We start from the raw sequence: 16,828 nt of genomic DNA, 5'->3' as shown, positions 1-16,828 counted from the left end.
GAGGCCCTTTATGATGTAACGTTTCCATTTGCCCTGCTGAAAATGGCTTTTGCGTCCCTAGAGGCTGGGTTGATTTCATTCCCTTGATAAAAATAAAATTATACCAATTGTTCTTAATGGTTGCAATGAAAGGCAAGACACATTAAGTAATAAATCCAGAATTAACCATTAATCGGCAATATTAGTAACTACTCACTTAATCTATACACCACACTGCAAATTACGTTTTAATAGCATTTTTGGATTCAATTGTGTAACATTGATTTCGTGTTTTTATAACAGACTTTTGATTTTGTGGCGTATTTTTACCAGTGTTAGCGTTTCCTTAGCGGCAACGCATACGCGCAGCCGTGCAGTTTTGCCCTTCTGGTGTTCCGTACGCAGACCGGCTCGCGCTGCCAATATGGCGCTCCCCATCAGGAGCAAGGCGAGGAGTTTCTTTCGTTTCATTCTGAGGGATCGTTTACGGACACGGCGATTCTGTGCAGGAGGCAGCGCAAAGGTTCAGGTAGAGTATCGTGTTTTAACACGCCCGTCTGTTGACGCGTGTTTTGATCTTTGAATGGGCATTATCCACCGCTACTGTTGTTAAAGCTGAAACCTACCAAATAATCGTATTAATCGTGCTACTTTTCTGCATTAACTACAGATACATTTCTTTTTTTTCCTGACGACAAGACGTTTCATATATGCTTATGATATAAAAAAAAACAACACGTGATTGGTCTATTTCTGTTGATTGCCCAAGGTTACAGTTACCTGGGTCTGTGTCGTTTACTTATAGAATAGACATAGTTATACCTGGACCACAGTCTTGGATAAAATATTGGTATGAAGGTGACAGATCACACGTGTCAAGGTAAGTAAGACGGTTTAAAGCCCAGGCATGGTAGATGCTAATAGTTTAAGACACTCACCTATGAACCAGAAGACAACAGTCACCGGTACAAACCCCTATTCATGATCACACTGGAATAAAATGTTTGAGATATGTGCATTTTGTGTATTTGAAGTGTGCCTGTTCAATGATTTGATCTCTTTCTTTATGTCTAGTAGTACGAAGGATTGAAAATCCATGTATGAAATACAGCCTCTTTCAATCACGTAATAAGTACTGTATGTGCCGCCTAGTGAATGTCGCCAAAGGTTTTAAGTGCTAAAACTATAAGGCGATAATTTTTCAAGATATTGACTAATTGCTGGATTGTTAAGGTGAATAAAACAAGTGTATCCCTCAGTTCAGGTAACCACTTAAAAAAACGGAGTAGCAGATGGGTGCATCATTGGCAGCATAGGACATCTGTCCTTGACTGGTGTGGCCTGACTCTCCGTGCTACTGGGTCCTGACAGTGAAGCGCACACGACTGAGATCATTAGACTACAAGAAAACTGTGTTTTTACGTGTCAAAAGCACAATTCAGGGAGCGTTATTATTATCAAGAGGTTTAAAAATGTCTTCTTTTACATCTTCAAAAAAGGCGTCATGAACCTGGAGATTATTGGCCTTGACTGCTTACCATACTTGACCGCTCGTTTACCGTGCAAGCCAGTGTAAAAACTTGTCGGGTTCAGGATAATGCGCCACCTGGTGTAACGCCAGGCATTACAGCAAAAGGTCAAACCAATGCAGTTGTAATTATGGGCAATTCGGTACTAATCTACGGCGGGCCGGACTAAATTGTTTGCCCACCTAAATGCTGTTACGCATTTTCTGTTATACTTTCTTATACAAACACCTTTTTTTCCTGAATTCTTCAGTTCTTGACCGCTGACTAAGACGAGCTCGCTTCCACGTGATGAATGCACCCTGCAGATCCAGTCTCAGGTCCAGTTTAGGTTGTCGTGAGGTGTAATCTGATGTGCTTCTGCTTAAGATGAAGGCAGTTAACAGTCCCCAGTTCTGTTAGTCAGCAGAGCCTCTGACCTCCTCCATAAACAGTGCAAGCGTGCGCTCTGGGGACGTTAATGAAGTGTTAATGCCAGTAATGAGCCCCCTGGGACGCGTAACAATCGCTGGCGAAATTCCGTACAGAAAGACACAAATGACTGATATAATCCTCTTAACCGCCGGTGTTATTAACGTTCCTCTTCCCCGTTGCCTCACGTGATGGACGAGCTGCTTCCCCCGCCGTGGCCCGTCTGTTCCTTCTGAGGTGTATTTATTTCGTTTTTGTCTGGAGATGTGTGAGCGTTAGGGTGAAGCGAAGAGGGCCTGGCGTGACCCGAAAGGTTCACAGCGGCACTTTATTACCAAGAACAACACCAGGAATGAAGTGTTGCCCCTCATTTGTTTTAATTTCCTCCAAATGTGAGCGGCTGCGAGCGAACGACGACGTACTTACAATGCCCAGAGGTGTGATGTGCGTCAGAATGCTGAACGTTTTTTTTTTTTTTTTCTTTTCCTGCTCGCTGTAATGTGTGAAGGCAATATGAACCATAACTCTCATTTCCTTTAGTCAGAGGCAACAGTCATTTTAGCAAATAATAAAAGTTGTAATATTAACCAGTATTTACACCTCACACTCACTGCTGTTATTAATGCATTCGGCTCAGTTGGCCAGTTATGAGAAGCAGCATCTCGCCCCGAAATAAAGATGCGTCAGGGCTGCATAATTGTGTTGTAATTCTGGTAGTCAGCCAGTCTATTAATTTAACTGTTTCGTTGGCAGTCATCACATCTTGGTTGTAATCATCTTGGCACTATTTCTAGCACACGTACAGAAATATTAGCAGCACTCTTGTTCAAGACTTCGCTGCTCCTCCAATGACACCTCGAAAATATAACCTTACCCGTCCATAAAGTTCTACTAGACTCTGCAGAGTATACACTCCCTCTTGTTTATAATACTCACCTTCCGTCAGTGCTTATTCCTAATCAGAGTCGCGGCTGCCCATCCCTGGATACTTGCACGGTTCGGGTCACCAGCACACCGCCGAGCGTGCACACACACACACACACACACACACACACACACACACACACCATCCATTCATACATGCAGACCTATGGACTATTTCACTTGGTGTACATGTCTTTGGACGGTGGGAGGAAACCGGAGAACCCGGAGCTAACATGGGGAGAGCATGCAAATTCTGCACACACAAAGCTGGAGCGGGGGTTCAAACTTGCAACATTGGATCGTGAGGCCATGCCGCCAACCACCACGCCACCGCGCGGCCCCTTGTGTATTACAACTTAGTTATAAATCCTTGCCCGGTGCTCTTTTTATTTCTGTGGCATTTGGGTTGTGTTGTTCTTTAGCAGGCCTGTAGGCGGAAGCCCCTGGCGGCTATAAAACACGGTGTTCTCCAACCGTACCTTTTTGCCTGTGGTCTTAAAGGCTAATATCAGTCATTTCAGTCCCAGGCCTGTAAAAAGAGGAAGCGACTTCTAATTTTCCCCCAGCGCCCAAATCACTCGCTCTCATGTCAACATAAAAACTGCTCCCTGGACAGTAGCGGTGAGGAAACGGGTGGTAGTAGCAGACCAGGAGCGCCGGATTGATTAGATAAATTAATAACTTTGACTTATTCTTAGCTGTCATCCAGGCAGCTTAATTCACACCAGACCTTGGCAGGGTAACGTGGTAAAACCCACTGTTTTTTTTTTTTTGTTTTTTTTTTTCTCTCAATATTTCAAATTGATCAAGTAAATGTAGAGTCGTGCTGAATCCCAAATCTTACTTCACTTAAGACACATAGGTTTGGACGTATCATCTTACGTTTTTAATTAAAACGTGCCCTGTATCTGGTATCTCGCTTCTGGGTCGTGCTCAAGCCTGGCTGTCCAGAAAGAAGGAGAGGCAGGAAGGAAGAAAGGGTTCTTGGCTGGTGATTACATTTGAGTGCTACCAAAATTGCAAATTGATAAATGTAGGAGGTGTCCGGAGGGTTTTTCTGCTAAGTTGTGATTTTTTTTTTTTTTTTTTTTTTAAATGCTTGCTGTGCTATTGGTGTCCCGGCCACCACTCAACTTTCCCATCAAGGGGGGGAAAGAGAATGTGTATCATTGTATCATTAAAGAAAAAATGGGAATATTTGATTAAAGGAACATACGCACTTTAAAATAACTTTTATTGTTTTCTGAGTGCATGTTTATTGCGCAAATTGCAATTTAGGCTTGAGCCTAGTAAACCTTGTTTCAATCACGACTAGCTTTTACGCGTAAAAGCGGCCTGGAGATGGAGGGCCGTATTTCACGGCTAAGCAGGGCGGCCGGTGGGCCCGTCTCCTGCCGGAGTGGTGCGGCGGCCGTCCTGGTTATTTTTGGAGCGCTGTCTCAGCCCTCTCCGCTGCGAGGGCTGTTTTTGAAGGGACTCCAGCCCCATTAATCAGGTGAAGGCCCCCACGGCGCGAGAGGGCCCGGGCCCTGGCTCTCCACACTGCGTTTTTCTGTTCCTCTCCCGGAGCTCTCCGCACAGTGTGAAGCGCGGAGGAACCTCATCAATCTCGCCTGTCCGAAACGTCAACTGCAGATTTAATCAAACGGCCCGTCCCCTGGACCCTCACCAACCTCCACTGTAAGCCCACCCCACCCAGCCCTGAGCCTCACGCGTCCAAACGTTTCCTCCTCCTCTTCCTGCCCGTCGGTGCTCGCCACTGTTTTTCCTCCCCGTCTCGTCTCTTTCGTTCTGACCGGTCGGTGTGTATTCACGGTCATTCGCGCTTAGTTTCAAACACAGGCTCCCCCCTTGATGGCCTCCAAAAAATGTTGGGAGGCGCATGTTGCGCGTTTCTCTGCACAATAGTTAAGTGAAACGGCACCCTACAGGTTGCCAGCCCTAACAGGCCACTGAGGAGCGGGGGAGCGATGGAGGGAAAACAGAGAGGCGGAGAAGAAGTGGCGGGAGGGAGGCCTGTTTTTCTGCTCTTCAGCCCGGTGTCTGTTTTAATGGGGCGCGTGGGGCGGGTCCAACAGGCGCCCGAACACAGGGCTCAGTGTGTCGACCGCTCTGCGGGAGACGGGGCCAGGGGAGCCCGCGGCCGCTGCTCCGACCCGGGCCTGTGATCTGGAGAGCCTTGTCGCGGCTGCTGGTGTCCTGTGGAGGTGGAGGAGCTGCTGATGGTGGTGCAGTGAGGTGGTGAGGTGTTGAAATCGTCGGGGGCTGACGTGGCTGATGTGAAAGTGCCCTGCCGCGGCGTGAGGTGTTGGTGCGACGTCCGTCGTTGCCCGCTGTGGTCTGTAAAGGATTAAGTTTGATGTACTTGACACGTGTCAGAAAATATGCCTGGATCGAGTTTTCGTCCCAAATCTTCATACCAAAGCTTCTAAATCTGCAGGTGAGATGTGTCACCTTAAGGGACATGTGTGCAGCACCTCACTAGATCAAAACTACAGATCCCGTAATGCAGTGCTTCGGTTGCCTTTCTGAACATGATCGTCACACTGCAGCAGAATGTCTACAGGAGCAGTTTCCACGTCCAGTTTCCAGCAAATGGGTTGTGAAGCAGCTTGAAGTCACCAGAGCACCGTGTGAGCTCGGTTTATCAGTGCTGCATATCGCCTGGCCACAATAATAGATCTATATAAAGTGCAAAGGAATCAGGAATCTCTCTATGTATAAGTGTGTGTGTGTGTGTGTGTGTGTGTGCGCGTGTTTTAGTGAGTGTGAGGGAGATGAGGGCTCTTGCTAGGCTGCATGTGCAGGACTCGGTGGTTTAAAACACACATCGCTTGCCTCACTGTAGCCCCAAGTCATTACATAGAGCTGCAAAACATTGAGAATGGAAGAAATCTCCCTGTTCCCTTGAACTCTTGTTCTTTTTGGACAGGGAAGAAAATACCGTAATATTGTTCCCGAAAAAGAAAACACGACTCTGTTATTGTAACTAACCTAAACCGTTTCATTTCAAGAACAGCCTGTTATTCCGCTTAATGGAAGCCTCGCTTTGCTGAGTGCTGCCGTTGTTGCACTTTCAGACGTAGATATGACTCCGTTTTTCCATGTGCTTTTTCGCGGGGATGAACTGCGTAACACAGGCCAGCCTGGACCTTTGAACTTTCCGCTTGAACTGGCTTCTGTTTTGTGTTACACACAGACATAAGGGCAAGATTATGTGGCCTGAAATCTCAGTACTTTAAGGAATTTGCAGATTTTCATGATGACTACTGAGCAAAGCACCGTCCCCACACACTGCTCCCAGGGCGCCTGTCATGGCTGCCCACTGCTCACCAAGAGTGATGGGTTAAATGCAGAGGACAAATTTCACTGTGTGCACCGTGTGCTGTGCTGCTGTGTATCACTATGACAATCACTTCACTTTTCTTTGATGCTAAACGAACATCAAATATAACAAAGTTTAAATCCCAATTAAAAACTTTTAGTTAAATTAAACTTGCTCTTCACACAATTCATCTCAGTCTTGCCCTTTTCAAAGTTTCTCCTGCAGTGTTAAATGTAGTAACTTGATTTTCTTGTGTGCCTATGAACATTGTGCACCCTGTTATAATATGACAGTCATGCTATTCAAAATAACTATTTCACTCAGATCTTCATCGCAATACATCTCAATAGATAAGTTGGCCTGAATTTTTATGTTTTTTTTAATTCTATTCTATTTATTTATTTATTTATTTAAACAAAATGCACACACAAGCCCTCAACGAAAGTGCATAACCCTGCTAGCTGCGGGCCTGAATGTCACACACGTTGGCAGGGTAATGTATACGCCACATGCTGGATGTGGATGAGGGGAGCTTTCGGCACCTTCCCTGTTCCGCTGTTCGCCAGCGTTGCACCTGTCACTGTAAAATATGAGGAGAGAACACGCAGAGCAAGGGCTCCTGCTGCGGGGAGATAAAGAGAATGAAAGAGATGGGGGATGGCGAAAGGACGGGCCCGGAATCGGGCCGGATGAGGAGGGGGTCTTGTTTGCTACTTTTCCACCAACCACATCTGTCGTATCCAAATGTTCACCATTTGGAGGGCTGCAGATGTGCGAGCAGCCCGTAACTCTGTTACGTTCAAGAAAGCTAACGGCCAAAGAATGTTCAGAGCGGATTATTTCTATTTCAGTCCACAATGCTTGTTTTTGGTTAAAAAGGGTTCATTTATGAAGCTCAGTGCTATTCATTTAACCAACAACGCGTTCATTTTTTTTCTTGATTAATGGTAGACGGTGTATAATGAGTTAAAACGTAATAAGGCACTTTAAAATAGTCTAATTCACTGAAATGGGTGGAGCTAAAATGCCCCTCCAAACCATTACACATAACCTGCATGCCTGCAATGTTCCTGAAGAAGAAAGGGAAATTAAGAAATTGAATAATTTACAAAGACAATGCCGATGTATGTGTGCCAATATATATTCCACATACGTTCTTGGCAACTGATATTAATCGCGTTGGCGACTTACCCTCTACTGTAAATTTCAACGCACTTGGCCTCCAGTAAAACTTTCTGCTCACATTTCTGACATTTCTCCACACCAGTAGATGTGTGGGCGCGATACAGTGATTATTCCTTCGGCGGTTGGCCTGGCGTCCTTTCAGCCAACATGTGATTGTCTCGAATGACACCATTACCATGTCTGCATGGCTAATGGCCTCCCCGGGGGACGTGGGAAACATGCGTTTTGCGTGTCGGCCCAAGGTGAGAACACACATGAGCCAGGCTCACGTCCCGCTCCCCCAAATCACTCCTGACACCTCCGAGGGGCCGTCTGAACCAGTGGCACTGGCGCGTGATTATTCACTTACTAATGACATAACTGCCCGGTTCCTTCCTGCGCTCGCGAGGATACGGCCGCGTAAACCGAAACGGCCCGGCCGAATAATGGTGGGTTTTCACTCCACACCGCTATTCGCACCCTGGCTGAACTGGTCTGGATGATCTGGACTTGGGGGCCGTTTGTATTGTAATGGTCACTGGTCGACCCTCACATCTACTTTACCAGTGCACCTGAAAAAGTGAGACGCTTAAGAGCGTCAAGCGACATTTTTACTATAATGGTGAGATATATATATATATATATATCAGAAGGTTGCCGGTTCGAATCCCGAGCAGCCAAGGTGCCACTGAACAAAGCCCCGTCTCTCTACACACTGCTCCCCGGGCTCCTGTCATGGCTGCCCACTGCTCACCAAGGGTGATGGTGAAAAGCAGAGGACACATTTCGTTGTGTCACCGTGTGCTGTGCTGCAGTGTTTCACAATGAGAATCACTTCACTTTCACATGTATTAAAAGTAGATTGAAGTGCTTGTGTTCCGCCTGTCTTGGCCTTAACATAAACTTCGGGCCAGAATTAACGCAAGACAACACCAGATTTTATGAACGCCATGTAAATGCATTATACGCACACGTGTGATCACATGTTGTACAGTTGCATGTGGTGCGTATGATCGTACAGGATGAGCGATTATACGCTAACGTACAGCATGTCTGGCCCTCGTTGTGGTCGGATGCTGGGAGTTTGTCCCCCAGGCACACTGTGCTGCACCGTGCCACTGCCTTCGCGGCGCTCCGGCGTTGCCGTTTGTCCACAAGCAGATTTGCAGTAATCTCTGCCAGGGTCCGGTGGAGTGTGCCAGGACAGCCAGGGACTAAATATTAGCCCAAGGTAAGAAAAAATGAGTAGCACGTTGTGCCGGACCAAAGCCTGTTCTCCTCCAAATGGCGTGAAATGAACGCTGTGTTGTAGGTCGTATCAGATACGGTGTGTTTTACGTTGTCCTTGCGTCTGACTGCTCTTTCCATGATTTTTTTTATAACTGGAAGGCTTTTGCTACTGTAAACGTTCCCCTCGGCTCTCACGGTGGTTGGCTGAGCCGAGAGACTTGGCGGGGAAGGCCTTCCGTTCTGTCGGTCCCTCGCACTGTAGAATACGCCGACGTGTTTTGTTTTTTTATATCATTTTGATAGCAGCCATAATACTGAATTGGCAGTCCCGATTCCAGCTCAGTTCTGGCAACTGTAGTGTTTTTTCAAAAAAAATAATTTTGTTAAATGTATTTAAATCCATTGTAGTGAAGTACTTTAAATTGCACTGTAAATCATGTATTGCGTATTAATTTGTTGACTATTTTTTGTCATTGTCATTTGGTTACTTAGTGAATTTGTGATACGTTCGTTCTCTCTCTCTCTCTCTCTCTCTCTCTCTCTCCTCTGTCATTAGGAGGTCCCTGTGGGGCGCGTGTTCTCTGGTATCCAGCCCACAGGCGTTCCTCACCTGGGGAACTTCCTGGGTGCTCTGCAGAGCTGGGTGGCCCTGCAGGGCCAGTACGACTCTGTGCTCTACAGCATCGTGGACCTGCACTCGATCACGCAGCCGCAGGACCCCCGGCTGCTCCGACAAAATGTGCTGGACATGGCAGCCAGCCTGCTGGCCTGTGGGATCGACCCGGAACGCTCCATCCTCTTCCAGCAGTCGCAGGTCTCAAATACATGCGGGGACAAAAAAGGAATGAACAGCAAACACAGTATGAGCCTGGGGGTTCCGTTCAATTATCCATAAAACTATGCGTAAAATATGGATCCAATTTTAATATTGGAATAGCGCTACTTGGCCAGTACTGGATTTGCTGTACATGATAAATATGTAGACCTATCCCAGCCAATAGGAATGCACGTGCCAATATCTGTCTTTGGGCAGGTCCATCCTTATTCCAGAAGAGATTAGACTCCTTTCTGTACCAAAAAATTTCCATATAAAACATCATAATGACAAACCTTTGATTAAAAAAAAAAAAAGACAAGCTTTGCTTGAAATTTATTACAAATGAAACAAGTAAAACACGTACGTCATGTAGTATTCACAGTCTTTGCTCAATACTTCGCTGAAGCACCTTTGGCAGCAATTACAGCTCCTGATATTTTTGAGTATGATTTTTAGAAGCTTTTTTTTTTTTTTTTCTCCCATTGTTCTTTGCAGAACGTTTTATGGGGAACACTGGTATATTCAGATCTCTCCAGAGATGTTCCTTTGGGTTCAGGTCTGGGCTCTAGCTGGTGGAGTGCTGTTAGTCCTTTGTCGGTGAGGTTCTCATCTCTCCGAAGGGCAGTTGTGAAGCTCCGTCAGAGTGACCAGCAGGTTTTCTTTTCTAACTATGCAGGTATGATGATGATGTAGCGCTGATGTAAGTGGCTCTGGACAAGATTGGCCAGGCTGCCACCTCTAGGACTAGTCCCAGTGGTTCCCACGTCCCCCGGGGAGGCCATTAGCCATGCAGACATGGTAATGGTGTCATTCGAGACAATCACGTGTTTGCTGAAAGGACGGCAGGCCAACCGCCGAAGGAATAATCGCTGCATCGCGCCCACACGTCTACTGGTGTGGACGTTCTCTGTCTCCTTCCCCAGATCTGTGCCTCGGTCCTGTCTCTGAGGTCTACAGACAGTTCCTTGGACTTTGTGCCCTACATAAAAAGCCGTGTGCTTTTCAAAACCAAGTCCGGTCGATTGAATTTACTACATTTTGAAGGATGACCAGAGGAACAAACCTGAGCTCACTTGAGTGCCATGGCAAAGTTTTATTTCGAATAAATTTGATCTTTTTTTTTTTTTTTTAACTTTGCCATTGTGGGTCGAATTTTGAGGTAAAAATGCACTTAATCCATTTTGGAATAAGGCTGTAACATACAAAAATGTGGGAAAGGAAATGAAGAGCTGAGAATACTCTCCGGATGCACGTCATGTGCTGCTTACATGGTCAGCTAGCTTTGGCAAATGTTTGGCAGGATGCGCGGCCGGAGTAAAAGTCATCTCTGTGTGTTTGTTTTGTCAGGCCAGCCCATGAAATCTTGTTTTCTAGAAATGTTCTACGTTTTGCTCTGCTAGTTTGAGGACAATATGAAAGGTCGTAGGGAGAGGGATGCGAAGGATAATCGCTGTTTTACCGAACCCGCCAGTGTCGTGAAGAGATTTTACGACTGGGCAGGAGGTATAATCTGTACAGACGTTAACCTTCTGCTGGGTACCTGAGACCTTTTGCTGTGTGTGTGTGTGTGTGTGTGTGTGTGTGGTTGTGCACACACCCGCAAACACACACCGCTGCGCTCGCACAGAGCTCTATTTTTATTCCAGTTTAGCTTCATGCCACATATCTTGGCGGCGGTGAGGACCTCCCATTGAACACACGAGGGTGAGTCTGTTCCACGTGCAAAAATAAAAGTGCGAACCAAAGAAAACACTTGACTTCACAGAAAAAAATGGCGACAAGCTGAAATCCATCGTGCCCTAAGTGAGCGGCTCCGTACCGTAATGGGGTGGGGGTGGGGGTCATGGTTTTGTGAAATTGTGTGTGTGTGAGGGAGAGGGGGCGAGGGATTTTGTATATTAGGGCTACTTTCCTTTCTTTTACCGGAATTATGGCACCACGTGAATTTATGGGAATATTCTTGGCCGTTGGGCGTAACAGGAATATGTGCACAAAACCGAGTGAAAATGAGCGTTTATGTGTCCAACTTTCACATCTTTCAGGCACGTTGATGCGCTCGAGTAACGTCCTTATTAATGCTTTACGCTGGGTGGTTTTTAAGGTCTCGGTTTCTGGTGGTTATGTGAAGGCCCGATGGGGGGGATTGATTCTCTGCGCTGGATCGGACCCTCTTTATTGCATCTCCAACGGTATCACGTTGTGTTTAGCCACTCCTTTGTCATCAACATATCTGCTGTCCTAGCGTCCCATACAGACCTGCCAGAAGTAATAAATAAAAGGTTTAATTTTTATTTTTTTTTCTTTTTGAGATCCAGCCGTAAAAATCGTGTTTTATGTTCTTTCCTTGTGGGGGTTTACGTCAGGCTCCACTGAACTTTTCTGAGCGCGAGGAACATGGCCGCGGCCTAACCAGCACCATAAGGTTTAATTCTCTGATGCCGAAGTTTTTATTATTTTTTTGGCAGGCAACGTCCGCCCTCTCTCAGATAGTTCCACTGCGGGGAGAAAGTCTTGTTTAACGGCCGTAGCGGGGCTCCCCCGAAGAGGGGAATGTTTTAATTCCTGCAATGCCATCAGTCTGCATGGATGTAGTGGGGGGGCTCTGTGCACCTGTTCGGCGTGGGGGAGCGTGAGGCTAATTATCCTGCAATGCTCCTCGCGGCCACACGGGGGCACTGGGGGCATCCGAGTTGGGCTCCAGCCATCACCTGCGCAGGTAACCTGCATGGCTGTGTTTTTATACCTGTACAGGCTGAAAGGGAGCATGAGCCGCCCCTGATCAGACTGCAGGGTCTTCAGAGACGCATAATTAAAACAAAAATATTTTGGTTTGGACTTTTATTAGACTTTCATTACTGCGCATGTTCAGGGTTTTGTTTTACTTCGTATTTTATGTGACATAGACCTCTTGTACCTACTTGCTGTGACTAACCCGTTAAAAGGCACAACTGTATTTGGATCTGTCCTTACATTAATACATACAGAGTTCACCTTCAGAGACAATGGATCAGGGCTCGTTTGGTGACAAAAGGGGGACAGTGTAGTTATCAGAAATGTTCACCACGACCTGTTCCCATTTATTATTGAGAAATGACTCTTCTCAATTGGTACCATAGATATTAATATGTGAAGTGGGGTGTTAAAATGCTGTTTTAGTTCATGGTGTATTTGCTGTGGTGTCCCGTGTTTTAACACACATGGCGCTTGTGATCGGTGAATGTGGTGTTGAAACATTCTGATGTTCTGTACGCAGGTGTCGGAACACGCAGAACTTTCCTGGATCCTAGGCTGCTTGACCAGTATGCCCCGCCTCCGACACCTGCCACAGTGGAAGGTAAGGGGCAGGCACGAGACGGCATCGCTCCCACGGCATTCTCCGAAATTCTGGATTTCCACACCTGTCTGCACATCTGGACGGGCCGTGATTGACGCTGTGCTAATGAAGGCTGTTATAGCAGCACGTGAGCAGCGTCCCCGAGCTGAAAATGCCCCGGCCGTGTACTCTACAGTTCAGGTCATGTGAAATGCAGCAGAAAAGGGCCTTTGAATGCCGATCGGCTGTGCTAACGCGAGAAGAGCCCAGAACACGCGTTTCACCCGCAGGCCGGAGCTTCGGTTTGCTCGGCGGGTAGAAATACCGATAGAAATATTTGTATATTTAAAAAAAAAAAAAAAAAAAAAAAAAACCTCTCTTGCCCGCAGATGAAAAGCAAGCAGAAAAACGAAGGAAGCGTGGGTCTCTACACATACCCGGTCCTGCAGGCTGCAGATATTCTTCTCTACAAGTGAGCGCATCCCTTTCCAATTAGCACTTCGCTGCTGCCAGCTCTTTATGGAGATCAAACGTGGCGATGGTGATTACAGGCAGGGGTTTTAAAGCCGGGGGTTCTGGGTCGCTGGGTTCCGCAGGTCCACTCACGTTCCCGTTGGTGAGGATCAGGTCCAGCACTTGGAACTTGCCCAGGATTTGGCCAGGATCTTCAACAAACAGTTTGGGGAATTTTTCCCAGAACCCCGTGCACTGCTTAGTAAGTAAAAATGCACACAGCTTTATTAGAACCTAGGGTCATAAAATATAATAAGTAAAGTCTGTTTATGATTATTATTATTATGTTAATTGTTTACAAGTCATCAGTGCAACACTTCATGGCCATGGACATTTAAAAACTTCATTTCATTACTCATACTCCTTACTCCAGGCAGCAAGCACAAGCTTTAACCTTTCATATTATTTTCTATTCATTTGATATTAATGGGCAGCCTGTTGAAGATATACCTGGATCTATGGGCATGTACCACAATTTAGCTTCAATGTTGGATTTAATAAATTCCATCTTTTAGTCCTCACTAAGATATTATTAGAATAACGCACACGCTCAAAAACACACATTCCTAAAGCGCTAGGGTGGTAGTAGCCTAGTGGGTAACACACTCGCCTATGAACCAGAAGACCCAGGTTCAAATCCCACTTACTACCATTGTGTCCCTGAGCAAGACACTTAACCCTAAATTGTTCCAGGGGGACTGTCCCTGTAAATACTGATTGTAAGTCGCTCTGGTTAAGGGCGTCTGATAAATGCCGTAAATGTAAATGTATATGTACACACATGGTAATTTTGTAAATGTGTAACTAGCTATATGTTCCAAGTTAGACCTGAAGCTAACCTCAATTTGGGGTGAATCCAATGTTGTCTTATCTTTGCAAGGACAGTTGGTACTCAGTAAGATATTAACATGAGAACACACACACACACACCCGGACAGGGTTCCACCAGAGTGCAACAGGCCCATCTGTGATCTCTGGCTTTGTATGATCCATAATTATCACAATCATAAAAGCTCAATATGCATCCAATCATGCGTAAGATGGCGCTCTGATTAAAGGAACATTCCCATCGTCGTCTGTCTAAATGATGGGGTGATAATAGATAACGGGGTTTCCCGCAGAGTCACTTCGCAGGGCTTGAGATGGGGACAGGCTTTGTTTTGTTGCCGTCTGAATGCTGCTTTTCACGCTGCAGGTTCCACCCGGAAGGTCAAGTCTCTCAGAGACCCCTCCTCAAAGATGTCTAAATCAGACCCCCAAAACCTGGCCACCATCAGCCTCACCGACTCGCCCGACGACATCGTTTTTAAGATCCGACGGGCAGTGACGGACTTCACTTCAGAGGTGACTTTTGACCCAGAGGGCCGTCCCGGTGTTTCAAACCTGGTGTCTGTGCACGCCGCCGTCTCGGGTCAGACGGTTGAGGGCGTGGTCCGGCAGGCTCGGGGGCTGGACACGGGCCAGTACAAGCAGGTGGTGGCCGAAGCCGTGGTGCAGAGGCTGGAGCCCCTTCGCCGGGAGATCCTGAGGCTCCGGGCTGACCGGGGCTACCTGGAGAGCCTGCTCGTCCACGGGGCCCGGCGAGCCCGGGCGCTGGCCTCCCCGGTCCTGATCGAGGTCCGCCGGCTGGTGGGCTTCTGCTGACCGGCTGCACATCCTTCTGTTTACGTCGAATAAAACCATTCTGAACCTGTTGTACTACACCATATGAACGTGTGGATGGATGGATGGATGGAGAGGAAGTTTGGTCCCACTTTAGGATTTAAAGCAAAATGCTAAAAACATGCTGCTGTAAAAAAAAAAAAAAAAAGTGTGTAAAATGGTACTGAACGCAAGTTTTCGAAAGTAAAGTGATTGTCATTGTGAAACACAGCAGCACAACGAAATGTGTCCTCTGCTTTTAACCATCACCCTTGGTGAGCAGTGGGCAGCCATGACAGGGGCACCTCGGCAGTTCGGGAAAGAACTCCCTGCACTTTTAAAGCATCAACAGTGAATGTAAACGCACTAAGGACACACCCGATCTTCGAAACCAATAAATAAGGAGTTTACTTTCATAAGCTTCCCATAATCTTCCCTGATTTAACAGAATAAAATACTCTGTGCCTGCTGCTAACCTGGTGAAAGTGATGTGGGCAACAGAACGGCCCCCCAATTCAGGCCTGAATTACAGTGTTTCTGAATCCAGGGGCGACTGCCGTTCTCCACGCGTGGTTCTTTCTCGGCTGTGTGGAGCGCAGAAGGTCCGCTGGACGCCAATCGTCCGAATGTTGGCGGAATGACCACGTGACCGTTGCTTATTCGGCTCAGGGCTCGTCACGAACCCCTGCGGATAACGGGACTTCAGCACCAGGGTCCCGGAGACTTTATGAAGGTGGGTGTGGGGTGGGGGGGATTTGAACCATCCAGAAACCCCCACAGCCTGCGTGGCCGCCGAAACCCCACAAACGGCCCCATTTAGTCGTTTTAATGGACGCGGAGTTTCCGCGGAGCGAGACCAGGCGCTTCAGAAAACGAAATATTGTTTTAGTCAGGGAATTAAAAAAAAGAAAAAGAAACGCTAAAAACTCCCAGGGATTACGGCTGCTGCCTGTAAATCTCTCATTTTTCATATGCCGGCGTTTTTTAATGAATAACTGTAGGTAAAATTGACAGAATATTTCATTACTCTCGGCTATACGTATAAATATAAATGGATGAAAAAAAAGAAGAAAGCAGGCGACCGGACACTGGCCGCTTGTTGCGTGGAACAAGTGTTCCTCTGTGGTTTATACACACACACACACACGCATGCAGATTTATTTATTTATCAATCACGTGGGAAATGTTGTTTTGAACCGTTTTCATCGAAATTGTGGAGAGGGGTTTTCGTTAAGAAATCACGACGTGACGCAAACAGCAGCCGTGGGCAGCCGCGCACGGGGGTAGCCGCTCATTACCGGGATTCCCACGGCGTCTTATCCATTTATGGCTTTTAATATAAATTCTAACCTGACCGGTGTTCAGTGTGCCGATGCTCTGACCTGCTTTTAAACTGTTCCTGTACTTTTTTAATAATTCAGTTTTTTGTTCCACCGTGTGAATTTTCATTCATATTCACAGGTAACGTGAAATTCAAGTCATGCATTATATATATATAATCTATTGATGCATTCGATTTAATTAGAAATGTGTTTAGGTTCACCAAGACTTCCCGGTGTCTGAATTCATGCATTTGTTGCCTTATGAAATTGTCAAATCTGTTCATATATAGCCGGCAAAGTGAGTAATTTCCCTGACTCTTTCCCGGCTGCCCAGGCGTTATAATAAAATACAATAATAATATTTAAATTCTTAACACGGGATTCTTGCACTGGTTCTACTTCATTCTACTTCTGTCTTGGCACATGTCTGCATTTTATGTAGACGCTATGGATCGTGCGTGGATCTCGGCTATGAAGACTGTGGCCTGTCTACCATGTGTAGCAGCCAGAATGTAACATTTATTTCTTAACATATAATTGTTAAAAACAAGAATTCTTTGATAATAATTACAATTTTTTTTCTCCAACGAGAAATGCTGTTGAAATATTGTTTTTGTTAAAATGAAATCTTGTGTTGGAAGCATGAATTCCACATTTTCAAAT

The 16,828-nt window shown here is 46.3% G+C and overlaps 1 protein-coding gene across 1 annotated transcript; it reads left to right on the top strand.

The window, feature by feature from the left end:
• Positions 1–377: 377 nt before the first annotated feature.
• Positions 378–15,072, top strand: wars2 (tryptophanyl tRNA synthetase 2, mitochondrial). The gene is made up of 6 exons (XM_028991400.1): positions 378–508; positions 9,116–9,373; positions 12,630–12,710; positions 13,079–13,161; positions 13,286–13,404; positions 14,398–15,072. The coding sequence occupies exons 1-6, from the start codon at positions 404–406 to the stop codon at positions 14,844–14,846; spliced, it is 1,095 nt and encodes a 364-aa protein (XP_028847233.1). The 5' UTR covers positions 378–403; the 3' UTR covers positions 14,847–15,072.
• Positions 15,073–16,828: the final 1,756 nt, after the last annotated feature.

Source organism: Denticeps clupeoides, chromosome 9 (assembly GCF_900700375.1).
Source record: "Denticeps clupeoides chromosome 9, fDenClu1.1, whole genome shotgun sequence".
Lineage (NCBI taxonomy): Eukaryota > Metazoa > Chordata > Actinopteri > Clupeiformes > Denticipitidae > Denticeps > Denticeps clupeoides.
Note: the sequence above shows the minus strand (reverse complement) of the source record. Positions and strands in the feature narration are given on the sequence as shown.

What these genes read in the sequence shown, in the direction of transcription:
- wars2 (XM_028991400.1), top strand. Translation starts at nt 404, where the DNA reads ATGGCGCTCCCCATCAGGAGCAAGGCGAGGAGTTTCTTTCGTTTCATT. An exon ending in TCCTCTTCCAGCAGTCGCAG is followed by an intron (nt 9,374 to 12,629) that starts GTCTCAAATACA and finishes TTCTGTACGCAG; the next exon opens with GTGTCGGAACACGCAGAACT. An exon ending in GCAGATATTCTTCTCTACAA is followed by an intron (nt 13,162 to 13,285) that starts GTGAGCGCATCC and finishes TGGGTTCCGCAG; the next exon opens with GTCCACTCACGTTCCCGTTG.